The sequence below is a fragment of the Somniosus microcephalus genome, chromosome 19 (genome assembly GCF_052327205.1).
Source record: "Somniosus microcephalus isolate GS21.2 chromosome 19, FLI_Smic_1.0, whole genome shotgun sequence".
NCBI lineage: Eukaryota > Metazoa > Chordata > Chondrichthyes > Squaliformes > Somniosidae > Somniosus > Somniosus microcephalus.
Genome location: NC_141005.1, coordinates 57,130,882 through 57,156,795, shown reverse-complemented (window position 1 = coordinate 57,156,795; position 25,914 = coordinate 57,130,882). Strand labels below are relative to the sequence as shown.

The 25,914-nt window shown below is 45.0% G+C and overlaps 1 protein-coding gene and 1 long non-coding RNA gene across 6 annotated transcripts in view; one reads left to right on the top strand and one right to left on the bottom strand.

Moving 5' to 3' along the window:
* LOC147104482 (synergin gamma-like) overlaps positions 1 to 20,573 on the top strand; it is a 35,732-nt gene extending 15,159 nt beyond the window's left edge. For 4 of the 5 annotated variants that reach the window (XM_085961817.1, XM_085961813.1, XM_085961815.1 and 1 more), the window contains 4 exons: positions 1,785 to 1,881; positions 14,242 to 14,402; positions 19,291 to 19,392; positions 19,945 to 20,573. In XM_085961817.1, coding sequence (XP_085817943.1) covers positions 1,785 to 1,881; positions 14,242 to 14,402; positions 19,291 to 19,392; positions 19,945 to 20,160 — 576 coding nt within the window. In that variant the 3' untranslated portion in view covers positions 20,161 to 20,573. Of the gene's footprint in view, positions 1 to 1,784; positions 1,882 to 14,241; positions 14,403 to 18,142; positions 18,356 to 19,290; positions 19,393 to 19,944 lie in introns of those variants that run through there. The other variant, XM_085961818.1, reaches the window with a different exon arrangement.
* LOC147104481 (uncharacterized) lies at positions 13,160 to 25,535 on the bottom strand. Its single transcript, XR_015072345.1, has 4 exons — positions 24,761 to 25,535; positions 20,623 to 20,984; positions 16,708 to 16,843; positions 13,160 to 15,312 (listed from the first exon to the last, which is right to left on the bottom strand). It is a non-coding gene; the product is annotated as an uncharacterized LOC147104481 (long non-coding RNA).
* Positions 25,536 to 25,914: the final 379 nt, after the last annotated feature.

Here is a 25,914-nt window from a genome sequence, read left to right as displayed (position 1 = left end):
CTATTACATCTTTTATAATGGACTCTAGCATTTTCCCCACTACCGATGTCAGGCTTACCGGTCTGTAATTCCCCGTTTTCTCTCTACCACCTTTTTTGAATAGTGGGGTAACATTAGCTACCCTCCAATCCATGGGTACTGTTCCAGATTCCATCGAATGTTGGAAGATGATCAGCAATGCATCTACTATTTCTAGGGCCACTTCCTTAAGTACCCTAGGATGTAGATTATCAGGCCCTGGGGATTTATCGGCCTTCAATCCCATGTGACTTCTCTGAGGCCATTTGCCAGTCAGAATTAGTCAAAGATCGCAGCTGGTGGCCAGTTGGTTCTGTAAATGTGTAGGGCCTGGAAAGCAAAGTGGTCTTCCGGGTCTGTCCTGCACGCGTTACTACTAGGAGCTGAGTAAATAATGCCACTTTGTTCTTCCTTTCCTCTCACCAAGTGGGAACAATCACTCCGTTGGCTGAACTGTTCAGGTATATTGAGAGAAAATAGCCTATTCCATGCAAGCTTCATTGCAAGTATGAGCAGGAATGCCTGGAAATTAAGTGGTAGAGTGAGAAATGAAATGGGAACAACTGAATTAAATAAATGACTACACTTCATAGTATCAGGACTAAACTCTAATGACCACGGGCTCTCACTGGTTTATAATCTGCGTAATTATCAATTGCTTTGTAATGCCTAGGTACGTATAGATCTATTGACTGTGACAGCTTTGCATTCATTGTTGACACATCGGACTCAACACTTTCATTTCTGAAGGGCAAGAAGGGCACCCTCCTGCACATATTCTGGTCATGTTCCGCATTCACCCATTCGGGATGGCAATCTGGGACACCACAATGACCATGACTGACCTTGTAATTCCGGAGGACCCAACTCAATGCCTCTGGGCCTTACCACTGGAGAGCGAGGATAACCCCCTCTCCCCACAGCAAGCAAGCTAGCACATCCCTGACTACTAGCTACAACGAGGTGTGCCCCACCCCAATGGTGGCATGCAGCACTCCCGACAAAGAATGTGGTCAAATCACATGTGGGACATATCTCAGTCAGAACGAGTGTAATTTGGCTTCTGTCTGGCACTGGAGAAATATCAAGTGGTTCGGGTCCAGTTCTGGCCGGCTCACTTAATGAACCTGACCTGTTGTCCCAATGCCCTCAGAGAACTGTGCTTCCCTCCAACTCTGGCCTCTTGTGCATCTCCCACTTTCTTTGTCCCATTGGCAGCCATGCCTTCACCCTTGTAAGCCTTAAGCTTTGGAATTCACTCCCCAAACCTCTTCGCCTCTCTACCTCTCTCTCCTCCTTTAAGACGCTGCTTAAAACCTACCTCTTTGACCAAACGTTTGGTCACTGTCCTAATGTCTTCTTCTTTGGCTCAGTGTCAATTTTTGTCTGACTACGCTCCTGTGAAGCGCCATGGGATGTTTCACTACGTTAAAGAGGCTATATAAATGCTAGTTGTTGTTGTTCTTGTTGACATAGTAAACCAGATACCTATGGGAAAAGATAATCAACATGACTACCTAACCCTAACCCCTGCTCTCAAGCCTGACTGATCCCCAGAGTCCAAGAACATACAAGTTGTCTCAGCTCCTATATCTGTCGGGCACAGGCACGTCCATACCAAGAAACCTGAATACCTTAATATACTCCTATGTAATCAAAATGTACAAGGGCTTCATAAAAGATAGCTGTGAATATAAACTCTTGAGAATTCAATTAAAAAAATATATAAATAGGACTTCATTTATTTCAGCTGTGGTCTTTTCTAGGTTATTAGAAGTGCAAATGATACCTTGTGTGGCATCAGCCAGCCATCAGTGTGCAGTGAAGTGCTGCTGTCTCCACAGGGAATCGCTTACATCTCAGGTGAGTGACACTTCACCACAGGGATGATACTGGCAGCTCAGGTAACTAGCAGATTCAGAGAATATTTGTATTACAGAGAAACTCCAGGCTCCAATGAATTTCTACTAACAGAGTGCACTCTATTTCCAATACCTACTTCCTACTGTAAAGTCCGCGCCTCAATAACACACGGACTTCGGGAGAACAGTTAACAGGTACTTTACTGAACAAGAGGCAGCTTGAAACTGAAACTACAGAAGCCTGCTAGGGCCTTTTATACAGGGGTGGTCACTGCCGGTACTGCAGTCTAAGACCAGTTATTCCCTTAAAGGTACATACACAACAATTCCTCCCCTTTTAGATAAACAGTACATAACATTCATTTAACAACTAAATAATAACTAATTACAATTACAATTTTCTCAGTAATATATACATCAACTGAAATAGTCATTTATAAGTTCAGTCTTTGAGGAGGCTTCCTGATCCGGACTGGATAGCGCCTTTCTCGAGTATCCTGTTCTGGCGGTGGAGTCAATTCTGGCTCATTGTCATTGGTTGGTTCGTCAGCTTCCAATACCCCTGCTTCTGAGGTAGACGCAATCTGTACTTCGGGCTCATTACCAGGTGCACATGCTTGTGGTACAGGTTTGGCTTGTTCCTGTGACTCTAGAATCTGGTCAGCATGGCGTCTCACGATGCTCTCTCCAACGTCCACTGTGTACATTAGTGGTCCCTGCTGTGTGCATATCGTGCCTGGCTGCCATTTTTCTGTTCGGTAGTCGCGGGCCAAGACTGGTTGCCCTATCTTGAAGCTCCTGGTTGGCTTCTCATTTATGTGCTGGAACTGCTTATCCTCAACATCTCGTCTTATGTTTGGTTTGAGCAAATCCAAGCGACATCTTAGTCTCCGGTTGAAAAACAGTACGGCTGGAGTTTGGTTGGTTACTGCATGTGTCGCATTCCGGTAAGCAAACAGGAAGTTATCCATCTTGTGTTGCAGTGGTATGTCGTCATTATACATTGCCTTTATGGCCTTTTTAAAGGTCTGAACAAACCTCTCAGCCAATCCATTTGTGGCTGGATGATATGGGGCAGATGTGTAATGTTTCACCCCATTATTCTTCAGGAACCTCCGGAAATCCTCAGACACAAACTGTGGGCCATTGTCGGAACAGATCTGTTCTGGCAACCCGTTCCTGGCGAAGATGGTCCTTAGGACTGCAATAGTTTTCTCCGTGGTGGTGGAGGACATTTTAATGACCTCTGGCCATTTCGAATGGGCGTCCACCACAGCGATTAGAAACATTGAGTCCATAAATGGACCAGCGAAATCAATGTGTACCTGTTGCCATGGAGATGAGGGCCACTCCCATGGATGTAGCGGGGCCTGTGGTGGAGCGTTTTGGACCTTCTGGCATCCTGTGCATCTCTTGGTCATATCCTCGATTTCTTTATCGATTCCCGGCCACCACACAAACGCCCTGGCTAGGCTCTTCATTTTTACCCCTCCCAGATGACCCTCGTGAAGCTCATTGAGTACTCTATCTCTCAACTTGGGTGGAATTACCACTCGGGATCCACACATCAAGGTTCCCCGGCACACTGACAGCTGTTCCCTCCTTGGCGAGAATGCTGGCAACAGTGAGTCGCCATATGCTGGCCATCCCTTCACCGTCAAATCATAGACCCGAGAGTGTGTCGGGTCATTTCGGGTTTCCTTCTCAATACTTGCGTTTGTAACAGGCAAACATTCGACTATGGTCGCATGGAATATCTCCACCGGGTCCACTGCAGGTGCTTCTTCCGCCGTAGGCAACGGTAGGCGTGACAGCCCATCAGCGTTTCCATGTTGTTTCGTACCTTTGTACTCTATGTCATACTGATGTGCCCCTAGAAAAAGTGACCATCTTTGCAGCCGTTGCGCCGTCATCACCGGAACGCCCTTCTTTGGGTTAAAAATTGAGACCAGGGATTGATGATCAGTCAGTAGGGTGAATTTCTGCCCGTGCAGATAGTGATTGAACTTCTTCACCCCCCACAGCAGGCTGAGGGTTTCCCTGTCAATCTGGGCGTAGTTACGCTCGGCTGAGGTTAGCGAGCGCGATGCAAAGGCTATTGGCCTCTCTGAACCGTCACGGAATTTGTGTGACACCGCTCCAATGCCGTAAGGTGACGCATCACATGCCAACCGAATCGGTAGTGTTGGGTTGTAGTGGGCCAATACTTCTTTTGAAGTGATTTGGCATTTACATTCCTGAAAGGCACGCTTACACTCATCACTCCATTTCCATGTTACACCAGTTTGAAGGAGGGCGTTCAGTGGGTGCAGAATTGTAGATAAATTCGGCAAGAACTTATGGTAGTAGTTCACCAACCCGAGGAACGACCTCAGTTGCGACACATTTTCTGGTGCTGGAGCCTTGACTACAGCCTCAATCTTGTCTGGCGACTTATGCAACCCTTCCTCATCAATCATGTGGCCACAATACAAGATTTGTCTCCTGAAGAACTCGCATTTGGGACGGTTGGCTCGTAGCCCATATTCCTGCAATCTCGTGAGCACCTGTTCCAGGTTGGCAAGGTGTTCATTGTCATTTTCGCCCGTAACCAGGATGTCGTCCAAATAACACTGGGTCCCCGGGATCCCTTGCAGGACTTGTTCCATTGCCCTCTGCCACATAGCCGGGGCCGATGCTACCCCAAATACCAGTCGATTGTACTGGTAAAGGCCTTTGTGAGTGTTTATCGTGAGGTATTTCCTAGATGCTTCTTCCACCTCCATTTGTAGATACGCTTGAGCCAGGTCAATCTTTGTAAAACGTTTCCCTCCAGATAGTGAGGCGAAAATATCTTCTATCCGCGGAAGCGGATACTGTACTGTGTGCAGGACTGGGTTCACAGTCACCTTGAAGTCCCCACAGATGCGAACCTTCCTTGGCTCCCCAGGCGTGCTGCTCAATGCTTTCTTCATTACAGGAACGATGGGTGTGGCCCACTCGCTCTAGTCCACCTTAGACAGCACCCCCGAACGCTCCAGACTCTCCAGTTCAGCTTCCACAGCTGGGTGTATCGCGTATGGCACCGGTCTGGCCTTGAAAAATTTTGGGGTTGCGTTATCCTCAATCTTTATGGTTGCCTTTACTCCTTTTAGAGTCCCAAGTCCTTGTTGGAACACCTCTTCCGCGTCAGATAGAATTTGTGACAGACGTTCAGGTGCGACGTCATCATCTTTTTTGTCAGTCACAGTTAGTGCCAGAATGGAATGCCAATCCAATTGTAGTCTTCGGATCCATTCATGTCCCAATAATGGTGTTCCTCCATCTCGTAGTATATACATGTATAGTTTCTGTGTTTCCTTTCCGTTATATTCAACTGGCACCCTTATTTTTCCTCTGGGGTAGACCTTTTGTCCCGTGTATGTCTTCAATACAATGGACGTGTCCTTTAAGGGTATGTGTGAGAATAGCCGCTCATAGTCTCGTCGATTCATGACAGTTAGGGCTGATCCTGTGTCCAATTCCATCTTCACTGGGGACCCTGCTATCATGAGGGTGACCCAAATGGTTCGGTGATCTTCTTTTGCGATCACGTTGTGTAACTTTAAACAACTTAGTCGCCTGCTCCCGGAGTCCTCATCACTCTCCTGATCTTCTGAACTACTATCTGTCAGTTTCTTTACTTTCCTGTACTGTTCCTTAGTAGTTCTTGTCGTGTTGGTCTTCTTTCCCGACCTGCAGACTCTTGCTATATGTCCCATTTTCCCGCATTGCCTGCATATTTTGTCTTTAAACCAGCAGTCCTTCTGCTCATGGGTTGTTCTGCCGCAGCGATAGCACTTTTCGGCTCCATACGCCATTTCGTTAGCGCTGTATTCTTGTGGTTTCTGTTGTATTTCCGCAGCTCCCCGTGGTGCTGCTTCGTAGGATACTGCCACGCTGAAAGCCTGTTCTAGCGTCAGGTCCTTTTTTGAAAGTAGTCGTTTCTGGGTTCCTTCACTCTGGAGCCCGCAGAAAAACTTATCCCGTAAGGTGTCTGCCAGTCCTGCTCCGAACTGGCAGTGCTTCGATAACTTGCGTAGTTCCGTAAGATAGTCAGCATTGCTCTCATCTTTGTGCTGGTTTCTTTTATGGAACTTGAATCTTTCTGCTATCAGCAGTGGTGTAGGGCTTAGATGTTCCTGTAAGATATGAACAATCTCCTCAAAACTTTTCTCCATTGGTTTAGCTGGGGTAATTAAATTCCGCAATAGGCCGTACGTACTCGCACCCATCAGATTTAATAATACCGACGCCCTCTTTCCATCAGCCACCTCATTTGCCTTGCAGTACACTACAATTCTTTCCACATACGTGGTCCAGTCTTCTACCTCATTGTCGAAAGCAGTGATACTGCCACTTTTCGGCATCTTGGGCGATTTAAAATGGCGCCTCCCGCGCTTTTGCTTCTTCCCCAATGGAATAAAATGGCACCTCCCGCGCTTTTGCTTCTTCCCCAATGGGATAAAATGGTGCCTCCCGCACTTTTGCTTCTTCCCCTTACTGCCACGCTGCTCCTAGCGTTCTACGGGGTAATGGCGGCGACCCGCAGCTTCGGCGCGTCTCGCTTTCCTTCCCCCCCGTTTAGTTTCTCTCCGCTGTCCCGTTCTCGAGCACCGACCGCGCCCTGTGCGCTCCACCCTCTCTCTCTTGTTTTCTTTTCCCGGCGACGCTGCGCGGCCCGATTTGTAGAGCCGCTCAATCGAGCTTGAGCCCGCCGCAGTCCGGAAGGGTCAGCGCGCTACCTGCTACCAGCATGATTCGCTGGAACCACAGTCTCTCCCGCAATTCTCCAAACACCGATGGATTCTTTGGGCGGTTGCCCTCGGTCGATGCCCGTTGCTCAGACTACGACCTTCCAGGACCTTCCTTTCAGGCGAGATCCCCGTGAGATGATGCCACACTGCAGGTGAGTTCGAACTTACTCGTCGCCACTGTAAAGTCCGCGCCTCAATAATACACGGACTTCGGGAGAACAGTTAACAGGTACTTTACTGAACAAGAGGCAGCTTGAAACTGAAACTACTAGGGCCTTTTATACAGGGGTGGTCACTGCCAGTACTGCAGTCTAAGACCAGTTATTCCCTTAAAGGTACATACACAACACCTACCACTAGTTCCATTCACACCAGAAACAGCAGTAACATCGCCTGTCTCCACCTCTGCCTCAGCTCATCTGCTGCTCATCCATGCCTTTGTTACCTCCAGACTTGACTATTCCAATGCTCTCCTGGACGGTCTCCCATCTTCGGTCCCCCATAAACTTGAACTCATCCAAAACTCTGCTGCCCGTGCCCTAACTCGCACCAAGTCCCGTTCACCCACAACCCCTGTGCTCACTGACCTACATTGGCGTCTGGTCCGGCAATGCCTCGATTTAAAAAAAATTCTCATCCTTGTTTTCAAATCCCTCCATGGCCTCGCCCCTTCCTTTCTCTGTAAACTCCTCCAGCTCTACAATCCTCTGAGATCTCTGTGCTCCTCCAATTCTGGCCTCTTGCGCATCCCCAATTTTAATCACTACACCATTGGCGACCGTGCCTTCAGTTGCCTGGGTGCTAGGTTCTGGAATTCCACATCCCCCCACCCCAAAGTCTCTCCACCTCCCTCTCCTCCTTTAATACACTCCTGAAAACCTACCTCCACCTGTCCTAATATCTCATGTGGCTCGATTTTTTTTTTTTTTTTTGATAATGATCCTGCTTGGAACATTTTACGTTAAAGGTGCTATATAAATTCAAGTTGTTGTTGTTGTTTCAAAGTTGACATTCCGCATTTACTGACCGAGTCTAAATGCATTGCGGAGACTGTTTGCAGCTTTTTATACCTCGTTTACCATACAGCACTGCTGTCACCGCCAGCAAGAGCAGTCCCCACTTCGGGGGCAATACTGTAAAGTAAACCAGCTGCTTCTGGAGATGCCAAGTTCACCATTAAAAAAAAACGTCCCCGCCTCTCTCCCACTGCTATATAAATTCTACTGTCAGAGGAAGAGACTATCTTTTTCTGCTGCTGGAATGGCTCAGCGCCCCCCTATAGGGCGACAATGGAGTTTCCATATGGACCTTAGCCACTAAGGAATGTATGGCCCTGGGACATTATGGTTAGCAGGAACTGGTCTACTTGGCTCATCTATAAGCGGCAGTACCAGCAGGCATTTTACTCGGTGGGATTTTTAAAGCACTTTTAATTAATGGCGGTGAATGGGAGGATCACAGTATTAATAATTATGCTGCCAGCAATACCAATTAAGGCATAAATTACACGTAGATAAGCTAGGTTCTGCAGGCTCAAAAAGTGGCATCTTGGAGAGGATTTTAGGAAGATATTTAGGATTCTTAATGGGATGGGAAAAGTAATCTGGAAAAATCTTTGATAAGCCAGGGAAACAGAACAAGAGGACACAGGTTAAGGCTTATAAAGTGAAAGTTTAGGACAGATATCAGGAGCTATTTCTTTGACCAACAGGACCTTGGATAAATTTAAAAAACAGCTGGATGCTGTAAAGGGATGATGGTAGGGTTGGCACTCTGGAAGGATGTAGTCAAATGGGCTGTAGGGCCCTCTTCATCTGAACCTATCTTATGATCTTGTAACCTTTCAAACATGGCAAACTGTGAATGGGTTAAAGAATGATTTGGAGAAAAGGAACATCTGCTTTAACGTGAAACTTTTATTTAAGATGTTAAGTTACACACTGAAGAAGGGGGTTACCATCTCTGACAGATGTACCTTCCAGACAACCCTTTCTCTGTGACTTGTACTGAACTGCGGCTAAGGATTACTGGCTTGCGATTCTGTTTACTTTCTTCAGACCCATGACTAACTCGCCCATCCTGTTTCTCATTGAGCAATTCTTTGAAATTAAAAAAAAGTTCAGTTGCCTCCTTTTACATAAACAAACTAGGTTGTCATGGCGACTGCATCAACATATGTAAATCACCAGTACTCAGTGCAACACAGAGATGGTAGAAATAGCCACATACAGTGGACAATGGAGTGTGAATCAAAAGGGTCTCATTAGTATGAATGAAAGGTTGGTGGTCAGTGGTAGAGAAGACTCAATGTTGCAGGGTCCCTCTTTTTGTGCTGGTTTGGTTCTATTTTCAAAACATTTCATTTTTCAAATATATTTCATAAGCCTCTTTCTTTTACAAACAACTTTTGTATTTAGGTTAACATCTCACCCTTGACCTACTCCTCCTCTGCCATATCATGTTGAGTCACCCTCAGGCTATTCTTGAGCACCTCCTAGTGGCCAGCTGAGTGCTGTTGATAGAGGCCTGGGAGCATGTCATCTACACACCCTTGTCTGGAAATGGTGCGTGGCTCACAAGGGGAGGCTGGAGACCCTTAAAAAAAAAAGTAGCTTCATACTAGGAGGACAAAAATCAGAAATTTTAGAAGTTGCAGAGAATGGTATTTTATAGACAAGTAGACGAGCAGGAACAAGGAAAGAGAATACACATTAAATGGTAGGACACTGAGTAGCGTAGAGGAACAAAGAGACCTTGGAGTGCATGTCCACAGATCCCTGAAGGTAGCAGGCCAAGTAGATAAGGTGGTTAAGAAGGCATACGGAATGCTTGCCTTTATTAGCCGTGGCATAGAATACAAGAGCAGGGGGGTTATGCGTCAACTGTATAAAACACTAGTTAGGCATCAGCTAGGGTACTGCATGCAGTTCTGGTCACCACATTACAGGAAAGATGTGATTGCACTAGAGAGGGTACAGAGGAGATTTACAAGGGTGTTGCCGGGAGTAGAGAATCTTAGCTATGAGGAAAGACTGGATAGGCTGGGTCTGTTTTCCTTGGAACAGAGGAGGCTGAGGGGAGACCTTATTGAGGTGTATAAAATTATGAGGGGCACAGATAAAGTGGATAGAAAGGACCGATTTCCCTTAGCAGAGGGGTCAAAAACCAAGGGCACAGATTTAAAGTAATTGGGGGAAGGTTTAGAGGGGATTTGAGGGGAAATTTCTTCACCCAGAGGGTTGTGGGGGTCTGGAACTCGCTGCCTGAAAGAGGCAGGAACCCTAACCACATTTAAAAAGTACTTGGACCAAGAGCTGGGAAGTGGGATTAGGCTGGATAGCTCTTTGTTGGCCGGCGCGGACACGATGGGCCAAAATGGCCTCCTTCTGTGCTGTAACTTTCTATGATTCTATAGAGCTCAGTACAATTAGTAAATGTATAATTTCAACATCCATGCTCATGAAATAATTAACTGAGGTTTGTAATTTGAGTTGACTTTCAGATAGGTGGGGACACTGATAATCAGATGTCTAACAGGAAGGCAGATTGGTTGCCCCTGTGATTTCTCACATGGCGAGTTCCGATTTGAACCTGGTACTCTGGACACGTGCCAAGTGGAGTTGACACAATCACACTTCTGGTGGGAGAGAAAACTGTGAGGCAAGTCAACAAGTGGTGGCTTCAGCCTTATGTAACGCTTACATGCTCTTGTGTTGCTTAACTGTCCTGTTTATGTTGGGCGACAGAAGGATTATAAAGATATTTGTCCTAGGTTAGGCCTGCCTTTTTCTTCAATCATTACGATGTAAACGTTGAGCTCCTTGGCCGCTCAGCTGGTTAAGACAGTGAGTGGTTGTTGAGTGATAGGAATCAGAAAAGTTTCAGATTTGATTCCCAGTCTGTACAGGTAGACTATCCTTTATCCGAAAACCTTAGGACCAGCCGAGTTTCGGATAAAGGAGAATTTCGGATTTCGGAGGGTGGGTCGGCGGGGGTCCGCGGGGGGGGGGGGGGTCGGCGGGGGGTCGTGCGCACGACTTACGCTGACGCTCAGCATAAGTCAGTCGGGGCCGGCGGTTGGTTTCCTTTTAATCTAGCATTCTGACACACTGAGTATATGACTTGCCCGTGGTCCTGGAGATCTGGTTTAAATGTAAAATCTTTGTGGAAGGTGGATCCTATTAGTCTTGAGCTTTGGAGTGCACGTCATGCCTGATGTGAGAAATTGACTGTCCGAGAGGCCGTGGTGCATTCAAAACTGTACGCTGATCTTGCAAATTCTTGTCCTCATCACAAACAGTGTTAGAGATGAAAAGTGATTGGAGTAACCCAGGTGACTCAGTGAGTAAATACATTTCTGCAAAGGATCTGAGATTAGTGGGGTTGCATAATCCGCAAAATTCAAAATCAGAACACCAAGTCCTGCTGGCGGTTGTCGGGGCTGGCGGGGTCCACGGGGGGGTCGGTGGTTGTCGGGGTCCGCGGGGGGGTCGGCGGTTGTCGGGGCTGGCGGGGTCGGCGCCGGCGGGGTCCCGGCAGTTGTCGGGGCCGGCGGGGTCGTCGGCGGTTGTCGGGGCTGGCGGGGTCGGCGGTTGTCGGGGCCGGCGGGGTCCGCGGGGGGGTCGGCGGGGGGTCGTGCGCACGACTTACCCTTTATCCGAACTTCCGAAACCGGAACCCTCTAAAAACCTTCGGTTTTTTCGTTCAGCGTAAGTCGTGCGTACGACTTACGCTGAACGAAAAAACCTTCGGTTTTTAGAGGGTTTCGGTTTTCGGAAGTCCGGATAAAGGGTAGTCTACCTGTACTGAGTTAGACCATCCCACTATTGGGGAAAGGGGGCAATTTGCCTCAGTGCTCCGGGAGTAGGGAGGGGAGTAGGAAACAGGGACTAACTGTTTCTGGTTAGCAAACAGTTAAGCTCATAGGACAATCCCCCCCATCCGAGGAATCAGTCTGGTGAACCTTTGTTGCACTCCTTCTATGGCAAGTATATCCTTCCTTAGGTCAGGAGACCAAAACTGTACACAATACTTCAGGTGTGGTCTCACCAGGGCCCTATATAATTGCAGTAAGACATCTTTACTCTTATACTCAAATCCTCTTGTAATAAAGGCCAACATACCATTTGCTTTCCTAATTGCTTGCTGTACCTGCATGTTAACTTTCAGTGTTTCGTGTACAAGGACACCCAGGTCCCTCTGAACACCAACATCTCCCAATCTCTCACTATTTAAAAAATACTCTGCTTTTCTATTTTTCTTACCAAAGTGAATAATTTGACATTTCTCCACATTATATTCCATTTGCCATGTTCTTGTCCACTCACTTAGCCTGTCTATATCCCCTTGAAGTCTCTTTGCATCCTCCTCACAACTTACATTCCCACCCAGCTTTGTATCATCAGCAAACTTGGATATATTACATTTGGTCCCCTCATCCAAATCATTGATGTAGATTGTGAATAGCTGAGGCCCAAGCACTGATCCTTGCAGTACCCCACTAGTTACAGCCTGCCAACCCGAAAATGACCCGTTTATTCCTACTCTCGGTTTTTTGTCTGTTAACCAATCCTCAATCCATGCTAGTGTATTACCCCCAATCCCATGAGCCCTAATTTTGTTTAATAACCTCTTGTATGACACCTTATCAAATGCCTTCTGAAAATCCAAATACACCACATCCACTGGTTCCCCCTTATCTAATCTGCTAGTTACAACCTCAAAAAACTCTTGACAGATTTGTCAAACGTGATTTCCCTTTCATAATTCCGTGTTGACTCTGCCCAATCCTATTATTATTTTCGAAGTGCCCTGTTACCACGTCCTTAATAATAGATTCTAGCATTTTCCCTACTGCTGATGTCAGGCTAACTGGCCTGTAGTTCCCTGTTTTCTCTCTCCCTCCTTTCTTAAATAGTGGGGTTACAATTTCTACCTTCCAATCCATGGGAACCGTTCTAGAATCTATGGAATTTTGTTAACTCCACGTCTAACCCCTCAAGTACTATTGATGAAATAACTTCAGCTGCGCTGAAAATATATTTTAATCCAAGGAAACAGGTGAAGACTGTTACATTTTTGGGGGGTTTTACTGCCAATATTTTTCTTGAGTGCAGCTTCTCGCATAACTTCCAGAGGTATGAACCAGAGTGAGCTTCTTCCTGCCCAGTAATCATTTGTATCAAGAAAGAAAGACATACATACTTGCATGCATTATATAGCACCTTTCACGACCTCAGGAGGTCCCAAAGCGCTTTACAGCCAACGAAGTAGTTTTGAAGTGTAGTCACTGTTGTAATGTGGGAAACGCGGCAGCCAATTTGTGCACAGCAAGCTCCCACAAACAGCAATGTGATAATGGCCAGATCATCTGTTTTTTGTGATGTTGAGTGAGGGATAAATATTGGCCAGGACATACGAGTATAATTCATATTAATTATATCACTTGCCCTCAAGATATCTTCCTTGACTTCGGAGTGTGGTAGAATAAACACTTCACTGGACTGTGGCTTAAGACAGCAAACTGCCAAACAAATTTATTAAACAGCAATTGGATAAGTGAACAGTAGTAATGACATATGGCAGATTTACAGCTGTTCTATACTTAACTATCCCTCCTTGGAAGATACAAGAGGCAGCCCCTCTATGCCTGGCACTAGACCTGGCACAATGCCTCTGAATATCCGACACTGCTGACCATCCATGGAATCTCTTTGGCCTATCTCTATCTTTCCAATGACTTCAGACAGACTACTCCATTAGAACAACTGAGCTGAGATATACTTTCAAAATTTGACTGGGGCAAACAAAACAAATGTGTGTCTCTTAAACTCAGCTGTCAATCAGACATATATCCAAACAAACCCACAGGGTGCTTATATTACTCTCTAGTACTACCTGTTATAAATCTCATCATCATGAAGAAATGACTCATGAAATAACACTGGACGGCCAGCTGGTGGCACCATCCAAGGAGTATAAATACTCGGGCGTGGGCCCAGCTTGCCCAGGGACATTTTGTAAGACAAGAACTAGTGAAGTACAACCAGACTGCCATGCTTTGAAACAAGTTGATTAAAGCCTTGCTTTATACTCAAACCAAGTGCGTAGTGAGTTTTATTACGTCACTACCTATCTAAATCTATCCTTTCTTCATTCTTCACCTTTTAAAAACTTTCTCAAAGCCCATCTTTCCACCAAGCTTTTGGTTACCCCATCTAATCTATTCTTCCATGGTCTTTAGCTGCTCTTTTTTTTTCTCCCTCTTCTGTAAAGCACCTTGGAGCATATTCTACGTTAACGACACCATATCGGTGTAAATTGTTGTTTAAATTGAACAGTTTGGCCTCCCTCAGATACCTGTTGCAGATAGTCTGTTCCGAGCTAGTGTGTAACAAAAACAAACTGGGCAACACTCTGAATGGTTTTAAAACTCATATGTCCTGTGACAAACAAAGAAGCCAATAACTTAATAGATCACGGAAAAGAATAGTTAATTTTTGTCACGGATATACCCATGGAATGTCAAGTGAATGCTTGCCCACCCAGCACATTATCATACTCCAATTTCTTTTTACAATTCCTAGGTGTTACCGAGGTATATAGAGTGGCAAAGAGGGTGGAAAGTGGAATGAAGACTCTAAGTATTTGCAATGAAACACTCCAGCACAGTCTGAGGGACATTGAGATAATCTGGAACAATCTGCAAGCTTTCCTCTCATTCAGCCCCTCTGTGTTACGGATGCTGGTAAGTGCATTTAAGGCTAGAAATTACTGCATGTGTATTAATACAAGATGCTTAATATGACACTACTTTGCTATTTTAACAAAAGTATCAACTTGTTTATTTTTGACTCATTAAGTATTGATGCATTAATATCACAGTCATTTCTAGACTTTACGTTTTATCAATTTGTTTTGGTCACTGCATTTTAACACCGAGATCGATAGATTTTTGGACTTTAAGGTTATCGAGGGATATGGGGATCGGGTGGGAAAGTGTTGAAGATCAGCCATGATCTTATTGAATGGCGGAGCAGGCTCGAGGGGCCAAATGGCCTACTCCTGCTCCTATTTCTTATGTTCTTAACCTGTTAAAGGCATTGATGAGAAGATGGTCTCCAATCTTTCAAAAGTATTTTTTAAATCATTAGTAGTTTTTAGTTTGCGGGTGGTCTGATATTTAACTGTGTATCCTCCACATATAGAATATGCAATCTTTTAAAATGAAAATGTCCAATTACGAAAATAGGAGTGAATTAAGTTGTAAATTTAAAATACCCATTTTAAAACAAAATTTCTAAAATTCAAGGATAGAAAATTACAAATTTATGGAAGACTATTTGAATATTATGTTGCAAAAGGAAGCTGGTAATTTATAGATATTTTTCACAAAGTGCCAAGTTTAATTTTCCAAAGTCATTATTTACCTCCAGTATTTACAAGTTGCAGTTTGTACAAACTTCTGCTTCAGGCCCAAGATAAAGTAGCAGTGCTCGAATTACTGATTCCTTGCTGTTGAAATTGGGCCTGCTCAAAAAAATATTGCATTTGAGAGTGTGTTACCCACAGCACAAGTGATTTGCAGGAGGCGGGATAGATGTCCTCTTTATCGTACAACGCTTCTGCCAGCAGCAGTCTCAATCGCAGTGGGAGTGCTGTAATATAAATGAGAAAATGGCAGGGTCACTGGAGGAGCAATGGAACCCCCTTAGAGCCATTATTAACGTGGAAATGTTGAGCTCCTTGATGGCTCAGCTGGTTAAGACAGTGAGTAGCTGAACCATAGAAACATAGAAGATAGGAGCAGGAGTAGGCCATTCGGCCCCTCGAGCCTGCTCCGCCATTCAATGAGATCATGGCTGATCATCCAAATTCAGTACCCTGTCCCTGCCTTCTCCCCATATCCCTTGATCCCTTTAGCCTCAAGAAATATATCTAACTCCTTCTTGAATATATTTAATGAATTGGCCTCAACTGCCTTCTGTGGTAGAGAATTCCACAGGTTCACCACTCTCTGGGTGAAGAAATTCCTCCTCATCTCTGTTCTAAATGGCTTACCCCTTATCCTTAGACTGTGACCCCTGGTTCTGGACTCCCCCCACCATCGGGAACATCTTTCCTGCATCTAGTCTGTCTAGTCCTGTTAGAATTGTATAAGTTTCAATGAGATCCCCTCTCATTCTTCTAAACTCCAGCGAGTATAAGCCCAATCGACCCAATCTCTTCTCATACATCATTCCTGCCATCCCAGGTATCAGTCTGGTGAATCTTCGCTGCACTCCCTCCATGGCAAGAACATCCTTCCTCAGATAAGGTGACCAAAACTGCACACAATACTCAAGGTGTCGTCTCACCAAGGCCCTGTACAGCTGCAGCAAGACATCCTTGTTCCTGTACTCGAACCCTCTTGCTACGAAGGCCAACATACCATTTGCCTTCTTAACCGCCTGCTGCACCTGCATGCTTACCTTCAGCGACTAGTGCACAAGGACACCCAGGTCTCGTTGCACTTCCCCTTCTCCCAATCTATTGCCGTTCAGATAATAATCTGCCTTCCTGTTTTTGCCACCAAAGTGGATAACCTCGCATTTATCCACATTATACTGCATCTGCCCAATCACCCAACCTGTCCAAATCATACTGGAGTTTCTCAGCATCCTCCTCACAGCACACACGCCCACCCAGCTTTGTGCCATCTGCAAACTTGGAGATATTACATCTAGTTCCCTCGTCTAGATCATTAATATATATTGTGAATAGCTGGGGTCCTAGGACCGATCCCTGCGGTACCCCACTAGTCACTGCCTGCCACTCGGAAAAAGACCCATTTATTCCAACTCTTTGCTTCCTGTCTGCCAACCAGTTCTCTATCCAAGTCAGTACCTTGCCCCCAATCCCATGTGCCTTAACTTTACACGCTAATCTCTTATGCGGGACCTTATCGAAAGCCTTCTGAAAGTCCAAACACACCACATCCACTGGTTCTCCCTTATCTATTCTACCAGTTACATCCTCAAAAAATTCCAGTAGATTAGTCAAGCACGATTTACCTTTTGTAAAGCCATGTTGGCTTTGTCCGATCCGGTCACTGTTTTCCAAACAGAAAGGTGCAAGGTTTGATCCCCAGTGTGTGCAGAATTAGTACAGCCTCAGCCCGGGGGAAGGGAACAACTGGCCTTGGCACTCCTGTAATAGGGAAGGGAAAGTCAGCCATAACACTGAGGCCAGTTGTAGCACTCCTACTGCTACCCCAGTTAAGATCAGCGAACTCAGCACAGACTAGGCATCCAGCACTATGGTATTTCACGTTTCTGGCCTTTATACATCTTCCTCTGCCTTCGGAGCAGGCTTGCGGCCAGAAAGTGTCAATTGTAACTTTTACGCCAGTGGACAGTGCAGAATATTTTGGCTGGATTTTCATTTTCAGCACAGCCTTCATTTTCAGCACAGCCACTGTTCTGCGGTGGGAACGTGAAATAGAGTCTGTGTTTCAGAAATTCGCTCAAAGGTCAAGTCAGAGCAAACAAATTTACCATATTTATTGTAGCAAATTATGGGATAAACTGACTCCTGTTTGCTACAACAGCTTGCCTTTAATGTAGAAAAATGTCTATGAATAGACTATAAAGCTTTGACATCTCACAGTAGCCTTGACACAAAGTCCTGTTAAAACTACACTCCCTGACCTTCTTGAAACTAGCTGTGTAATATTTTGGTTACTTTAATTCCTGAGGACACAATATTTAGATTACAGATCAGCCTTCCTTCCCTCCTTAATCTATAGGCCTTTAAAACCCAAGGTTGGGCCACTACTGCTTGATTTATCCCATCTTCTCTCCTACAGTTTTCAACCTTGGTAACGTCCTGAGTTATGGGCCTACTTGTCAGGTTGAAATTGCAAGGCAACACTCCAAAAAAAAAAGGAAAATACAGGAAACTTTGGTTTATCCGGAGGTTAACTGTCCGGAATGCTCGAGCCACCGGCAAAAATTGGGAGCCGTTTCGTTAGGTTTTTTTTCTTTTTGTTGCTTTTTTTCCACCAGTCAGGCTCTGCAAGGTCTCGCTGAAGCTGTTGCTAAGCTACAGAGACGCTTGCAAGGTACGGCCGACTGTTTAGAAGCTGTTGCTAAGCAACTGGGTTTGTTGCCAGGTACGGAGCTCAAAATCTCCGTATGTTTCAACATTAGCGCTGGTTTGTCCGACAGTTTTGATGGGACGGCAACAGCTCGGTCCCGTCGGTGCCGGATAGCACAAAGTTTCCTGTATATTCTGAGGGTCACATCCTTCAGGATGATTGGAAAGATTGGTATCTTTTTGTGGAACACCGTGCCAAGGGCTTTTGTCTCAAGTCGCAAACTGTGTGCAGTGTTAAAAGGGTTAAAAACGGGCAATTAGCACTGCAAGACCAAACATAAAGTCAAATTTGTTAAGGGAGATTTGTGCAGCAAGAAAGTCAGTAAATTGAAAATTCAACTCTCACTGCAGCACTGCTTATCCTGTCTGTGGCCTGGCACCCAGCATATGCTGTCAGTATTTGGCGGAACGTGTGGGCGAACAAATATTTTTACAAGCAAATCTGCAGAAGTCCCACTTCCGATCAATGCTAATGAGTATCTGCAGGACATCCTATGGCTGTCCACAACCAACAAAAGACCTGACAGAGAAGCAAGCCCAACTCTTGCATGGAGGAACTGACAGGTAGTGTTGTGAGATAAATGGTTGGCCAATCAATGTAAACACGTTCTGCTGTAAATACGAAGCCAAGATTTTTGTGTGCAAAACTGGTATTATGTAAGCGTGTGCAAACGTTTGTCCAATCAATGTGTAAGTGTTTTATGAGAAAGGAAAGCGATTGTGTTAATGGGGTTAATCATAATTCTGCCTGATTTTAAACATACGCAACAACAACTTGTATTTATATAGCGCCTTTAACGTAGTAAAACGTCCCAAGGTGCTTCACAGGAGCATTGCAAGACAAAAAAAATTTGACACCGAGTCACATTAGGGCAGCTGACCAAAAGCTTGGTCAAAGAGGTAGGTTTTAAGGAGCGTCTTAAAGGAGGAAAGAGAAGCGGAGAGGTTTAGGCAGGGAATTTCAGAGCTTAGGGCCTAGGCAACAGAAGGCACGGCCACCAATGGTTGAGTGATTATCAGGGATGCTCAAGAGGGCAGAATTAGAGGAGCGCAGATATACACGGGCTGTGGCATGTAGGTCTGACCCTCTACTTTAACAGGTTGGACCTACAGAATATTAAGTTGAAAATGAACGTTTCAGATGTAACCCTTCATCAGAACTAGTCAGATCAACCTGCTGTGCCTTTCCAGCACTCTTTGCATTTGTCACAATTCCAGTGGTTTGTATAGACCGCCACCTGGTGGAATCTAGTAGAATGCCATTACTGCAGTATTTTTTTTTAAAAAGGGGGTATTTTTACAGGAAGTGGAGTCATTTTCTGTGTTTGATGACTGATGCATTGGTTAAGTTTATTTCCATGTTTTGGCACACTGAATTACAATCTGTAATATTCCACTATAGTACAGTAAACCAGCCAAAATGCATCCCTTTTTGGTTGAAATGTGTGCAGGCAATCATTCTCTAGCTAACGGGAAGTTTTTACTTTCATATTCTGCAGCCTTCTGAATCGACCTTTGACTGTTCAGCTGTAAGTGGTTCAGAAAACGCTCAGAACGAAACCTGTGGAGTATGTCTGCTCAGAACACTGAATGATCTTAATGCAAGTATAAATGGATCTGATGGGGGTTTTTGGACATAAATTTTCTTGTTGCATTGAAGCTTAGGTCGGGGATTGAAACATTTTAGTAGAAACAGGTCATAGTTCAGGCCTGCGCGACACAGTAATTTTCAGCACCAAATAGGTTTGGCGATAGGGTTTGTCCTTTCCGCAAGGTGTACCTTTCTCCCATCAACTTTGGGTTAACCCATAAACTAACTCTCCTGGACGTGCCCTAGATACATTTTAATGCTTTGGAATAGATATCACCGATTGATAACGCAGGATATCTTATTTTGCACATATTATGTACTAAGAAAAATATTTTAGGACGGTTTAAAGGTATTAACTGTTCACAAACGGTGCTTCAGAGACTTTTCTTGGCTGAAAAACATAATTTTGCACAAATAAAGGAAATGCTATGGGTCTCTCACGTAATGTATCGTTAAAGTTTTCAAATCGTAGGGGATTATCCTGGGTCTTTTACAAGTATTTTAACTGCCTCTCTAAGTAGGCTTAACAGAAACATTTCACTCTCTCATTCCTTCCTTTTAGGAGTTGAACGAAACAGAAAATTCAGTGCTTTATAGCGGTTGTCGCTATCACGCGAGCTGTGCAAACTTTTGGCTAAACTGCGTGGACTCAAACTTACCAGGCCTCGTTGCACCTGAGGCAAGTTGTGAGGCCTTGAACCAAGCAGGCCTCACGGTTCCTGTACCGAACTGCATGGACACCAGTCGCAAAGACTTTACTGTTCCTACAGCTCAATGACTGCAAATTGTATTTATTCACAGAACCAAAGAACTCTTTACAGAGTGGACTGTTTTGTCAAAGACACCTGCACCTCGTATTATGTACTAAGAAAAAATATTTTAGGACGGTTTAAAAGTATTAACTGTTTACAAACGATGTTTCAGAGACTTTTCTTGTCTGAAAAACTTAATTTTGCTAAGACAAAACAAAAGCAATCTATTGATAGCACGAGGGCTGGCCTTGGGGAAAAATGCGCCCTGGGTGAACTTATATTTTGGTGCCCTTTAAGTTTGAGTATGTAGTACTAGTAGTATTAGCAAAAATTTCAGAAATAAAGCTGTAATCTCAAAGGTTTTTTTAAATAAATTATACAAGTCATAAAAAATAACATTATGGCTAAGTGATAAATAAACTAAATATTAAATTAAACACTAAACTAATAAATAACAATAACAATAACAAATAAAAATCTTTGTTCACCAAGATATTTTGAGCCACATCATTCTCGATAGACAGGATGGCCAGTGAAGATAGTCCGTCGTCTCCCATGGTCGACCGCAAATGTTTTTTTTTTATGAGCTTCTACTTGGAGAAGCTCCATTCGCTGCTTGCCACCCATACAGGCATGGTTAACTGGATCCTGAGTGCTATACATGTTTGGGAACTTGCTCTTAAAACTTGAAGTTTGCTCTTCTTGTGGAGCACTACAGTCCGTTGGAAGCAGACTTTGGAGATCGCCAAGTTCTTCGCAGAGGTCGACGCTGTTAATCTCGGACCCTTTGAACGGGGTGCTCCCCTGACCACGGCACCCTGGGCCACATTGCCCACCCGTAAGACCGGCCCTGGAAAGCACAGATGTAACTCAGGGAAGTCGTGGCGAATAACCATGAAAACCATGTTGGAAAACTGCACTGGTTGTCTTTCTTTTTAAACAAAGTATTGTGGTTCTATCAAGGTCAGAAATTGAATTTATGTATTAATCCAGGTTGACAGCATGCAGCCAAGCTCCCGTGCTTTATGGGATTTCCCCCCACCCCACTCCGATTCCTGTATCAATCTTGCATACATAACTCTGTTGATTCACCAGAGGAAGGGCGAGTAATGGGGCACAGCAGCCCATCATAGAAACATAGACGATAGGAGCAGGAGTAGGCCATTTGGCCCTTCGAGCCTGCTCCGCCATTCAATGAGATCATGGCTGATCATCCAAATTCAGTACCCTGTCCCTGCCTTCTCCCCATATCCCTTGATCCTTTTAGCCTTAAGAAATATATCCAACTCCTTCTTGAATATATTTAATGAACTGGCCTCCACCGCCCTCTGTGGCAGAGAATTCCACAGGTTCACCACTCTCTGGGTGAAGAAATTCCTCCTCATCTCTGTCCTAAATAGCTTACCCCTTATCCTTAGACTATGACCCCTGGTTCTGGACTCCCCGACCATCGGGAACATCCTTCCTGCATCTAGTCTGTCCAGGCCTGACAGAATTTTATAGGTTTCGATGAGATCCACTCTCAATCTTCTAAACTCCAGTGAGTATAAGCGCAATCGACACAATCTCTCCTCATACGTCATTCCTGCCATCCCAGGTATCAGCCTGGTGAATCTTCACTGCACTCCTTCCATGGCAAGAACATCCTTCCTCAGATAAGGCGACCAAAACTGCACACAATACTCAAGGTGCGGTCTCACCAAGGCCCTGTACAACTGCAGCAAGACATCCTTGTTCCTGTACTTGAACCCTCTTGCTACGAAGGCCAACATACCATTTGCCTTCTTAACTGCCTGCTGCACCTGCATGCTTACCTTCAGCGACTGGTGCACAAGAACACCCAGGTCTCTTTGCACTTCCCCTTCTCCCAATCTATTGCCATTCAAATAATAATCTGCCTTCCTGTTTTTGCCACCAAAGTGGATAACCTCACATTTATCCACATTATAGTGCATTTGCCATATTTCTGCCCAATCACCCAACCTGTCCAAATCGTACTGGAGTTTCACGACATCCTCCTCACAGCATACCCTCCCACCCAGCTTTGTGTCGTTTGCAAATTTGGAGATATTACATCCAATTCCCTCGTCCAGATCATTAATATATATTGTGAACAGCTGGGGTCCTAGGACCGATCCTTGCGGTACCCCACTAGTCACTGCCTGCCACTCGGAAAATGACCCGTTTATTCCAACTCTTTGCTTTCTGTCCGCCAACCAGTTCTCTATCCAAGTCAATACCTTGCCCCCAATCCCATGTGCCTTAATTTTGCACGCTAATCTCTTATGCGGGACCTTATCGAAAGCCTTCTGAAAGTCCAAATACACTTTCTCCCTTATCTATTTTACCAGTTACATCCTCAAAAAATTCCAGTAGATTAGTCAAGCATGATTTACCTTTTGTAAATCCATGTTGACTTTGTCCGATCCTGTCACTGCTTTCCAAGTGCTCTGCTATTACATCTTTTATAATAGACTCTAGCATTTTCCCCACTACCGATGTCAGGCTTACCAGTCTATAATTCCCTGCTTTTTCTCTACCACCTCTTTTGAATAGTGGGGTAACATTAGCTACCCTCCAATCCATGGGTACTGTTCCTGAGTCTATCGAGTTCTGGAAGATGACCAGCAATGCATCTACTATTTCTAGGGCCACTTCCTTAAGTACCCTAGGATGTAGATTATCAGGCCCTGGGGATTTATCGGCCTTCAGTCCCATCAATTTTCCTAACACCATTTCCCTACAAATACTGATTTCTTTCAGTTCCACCCTTTCATCAGACCCTATGTTCCCCAGCATCTCTGGGAGGTTATTTGTGTCCTCCTTTGTGAAGACAGAACCAAAATATGTATTTAGTTGGTCAGCCATTTCTTTGTTCCCCATTATAAATTCCCCTGATTCTGACTGCAAGGGACCTACGCTTGACTTCACCAATCTTTTTCTCTTCACATATCTATAAAAGCTTTTACAGTCAGTTTTTATGTTCCCTGCAAGCTTACTCTCATATTCTATTTTCCCTTTCTTAATTAATCCCTTTGTCCTCCTTTGTTGAATCCTAAACTGCTCCCAATCCTCAGGTTTACTGCTTTTTCTGGCCAATTTATATGTCCTGTCCTTGGATCTTATGCTATCCCTAATTTCCCTTGTTAGCCACGGTTGAGTCACCTTTTTTGTTTTATTTTTATGCCAAACTGGGATGAACAAATTCTGTAGTTCATCCATGCGGTCTTTGAATGTTTGCCATTGCCTATCCATCAACCCTTTGAGTGACATTCCCCAATCAATCCTATCCAGCTCATGCCTCAGACCATCGTAGTTTCCTTTATTTAAATTTAGGACCCTAGTCTCTGAGTCGACTACTTCGTTCTCCATCTTAATGAAGAATTCGATCATATTATGATCGCTCCGACCCAAGGGGCCTCGTACAACAAGATTGCTAATTAATCCTTTCTCGTTACATAATACCCAGTCTAAGATGGCCTGATCTCTGGTTGGTTGCTCGACATATTGGTCCAGGAAACCATCCCGTATACACTCCAGGAATTCCTCCTCCACAGTATTGTTACTAATTTGGTTAGCCCAATCTATATGTAGATTAATGTTACCCATGATGACTGCTGTGCCCTTGTTGCACGCTTCTCTAATTTCCCTTTTAATGCCATCCCCAACCTCCGCATTACTGTTTGGAGGTCTATATGCCACTCCCACTAACGTTTTCTGCCCCTTGGTATTTCTCAGTTCTACCCACACAGATTCCACATCATCAGAGCTAATATCCTTCCTTACAATTGTGTTAATCCCTTCTTTAACCAGCAATGCTACCCCACCTCCCTTTCCTTTTTGCCTATCTTTCCTGAATATTGAATACCCCTGGATGTTGAGTTCCCAGCCTTGGCCACCCTGGAGCCATGTTTCCGTAATCCCAATCAAATCATATTCGTTTACCTCTATTTGCGCAGCTAATTCATCCACCTTATTACGAATGCTCCTCGTATTAAGACACAAAGCCTTCAGGCTTGTTTTTTTAACGCTCTTAGACCTATTAGAATTATTATTTACTGTGGCCATGTTTAAACCGTTGATTTCTCTGACTGCCACTTTTGTTTTTCTCCTTCCTATCTTTTGCTTTTATCATTGTTTCCCTTTCCTCTGTCCCCCTGCTCAGGTTCCCAACCCCCTGCCATTTTAGTTTAAACACTCCCCCTAAGACATCGGTCCCAGCCCTGCCCAGGTGCAAACCGTCCAGTTTGAACTGGTCCCACCTCCCCCAGAACCGGTTCCAATGTCCCAGGAATTTGAATTCCCTCCCCCTTGCACAATTCCTCCAGCCATGTATTCATCTGAAATATCCTTCTATTTCTACTCTGACTAACACGTGGCACTGGTAGCAATCCTGAGATTACTACCTTTGCACTGAAACGAATACAATAAAGAGAGACTGATTCAAAAGCACCTGCAGTAATGCTGCTTAACTAGGTAAACAGCTCCTTAACTGGTATAGTGTGCTGTTGACCAATTCAGCTGCAAAGTTCACAATTTCTGAGTGAAACATGGGGACAATACAAACACCAATTATTACAATAAACACACAAGAAAATATTCAGATTCAATATAAGTGAAACTTACTTGGATAATTTTCAACCACGCCAACAGCTAGTCAGCTCAAAGAGAGTTATGCTAGTGTAGTTGTGTTTTAAAACATTGAAACCTCAGTAATGCCAACTTTCGCAATTTAATCTCGAGAGACGCGATGTTTAATGAAAATTCAGCCCAACTCGCAATCTCGCATTTCACCTCAGAAAACTCACGATTTCAAACTTTGTCTGCACTATTGTTGACATGCTGAGCAAATAAGTGGTTTGCCATACATGGACCATATAGGCTTCCGATTGCTCATCGGGTAAATGCACCTCAGATGGTAGTAAGAAAAGGAATTAACAGTAATGCCAACTCTCGCGCGACTTAATCGTGAGACACGCGATTTTTAATGATTACCCCAACTTGCAAAGGGTGGTGATAGCGGGTAGAATTTTTTTAAAGATTTTTGTAAAACATTTTCAGATGTAGTTTTTGTAAAGACCTGTTAAAGATTAAATAAAGCTGCAAATGAGGTTTATAAACCAAAAAATATCAACTCATAATTTTTAAGAGTTTGTCTCATATAAGAGGGTGGGGTTGGCAATACTGAAACCTACATGTATCTCCTACTGGCCCAATGGACCACAGACCCACGGGGATTTGTCCCCACATCCAGACGTCCCAATCCGCCCCTGTCCACACTTTAGGAAGGATGGCAAGGCCTTGGAGAGGGGCCAGGGCCGGGTGATGTGTGTGGAAAGGCGGGCACAGCCCCTGAATGCTGCCGGTCCACAGCCACACTCTCCACACGGGGACTGTAAACAGCACCGGATAAACCCCGCCCACCGGGAAACCCAGCACAGCAACAGGCCCCGCCCCCAGAGCCCAATAGGCCCCGCCCCCTGAGCCCAATAGGCCACGCCCCTGCGACAAGAGGGACACGCCCCCTGACACCCTCAAGTCCCGCCCCCTGAGCCGACCGGCCCCGCCCACTAAGCCAAACAGGCCCCGCCCCCTGAGCCCACCCGGCCCCGCCCACTAAGCCAAACAGACCACGCCCCCTGAGCCCAATAGGCCACGCCCCTGCGACAGGACGGACACGCCCCCTGACACCCTCAAGCCCCGCCCCCTGAGCCCACCCAGCCCCGCCCACTAAGCCAAACAGACCCCGCCCCCTGAGCCCAATTGGCTCTGCCGCACTC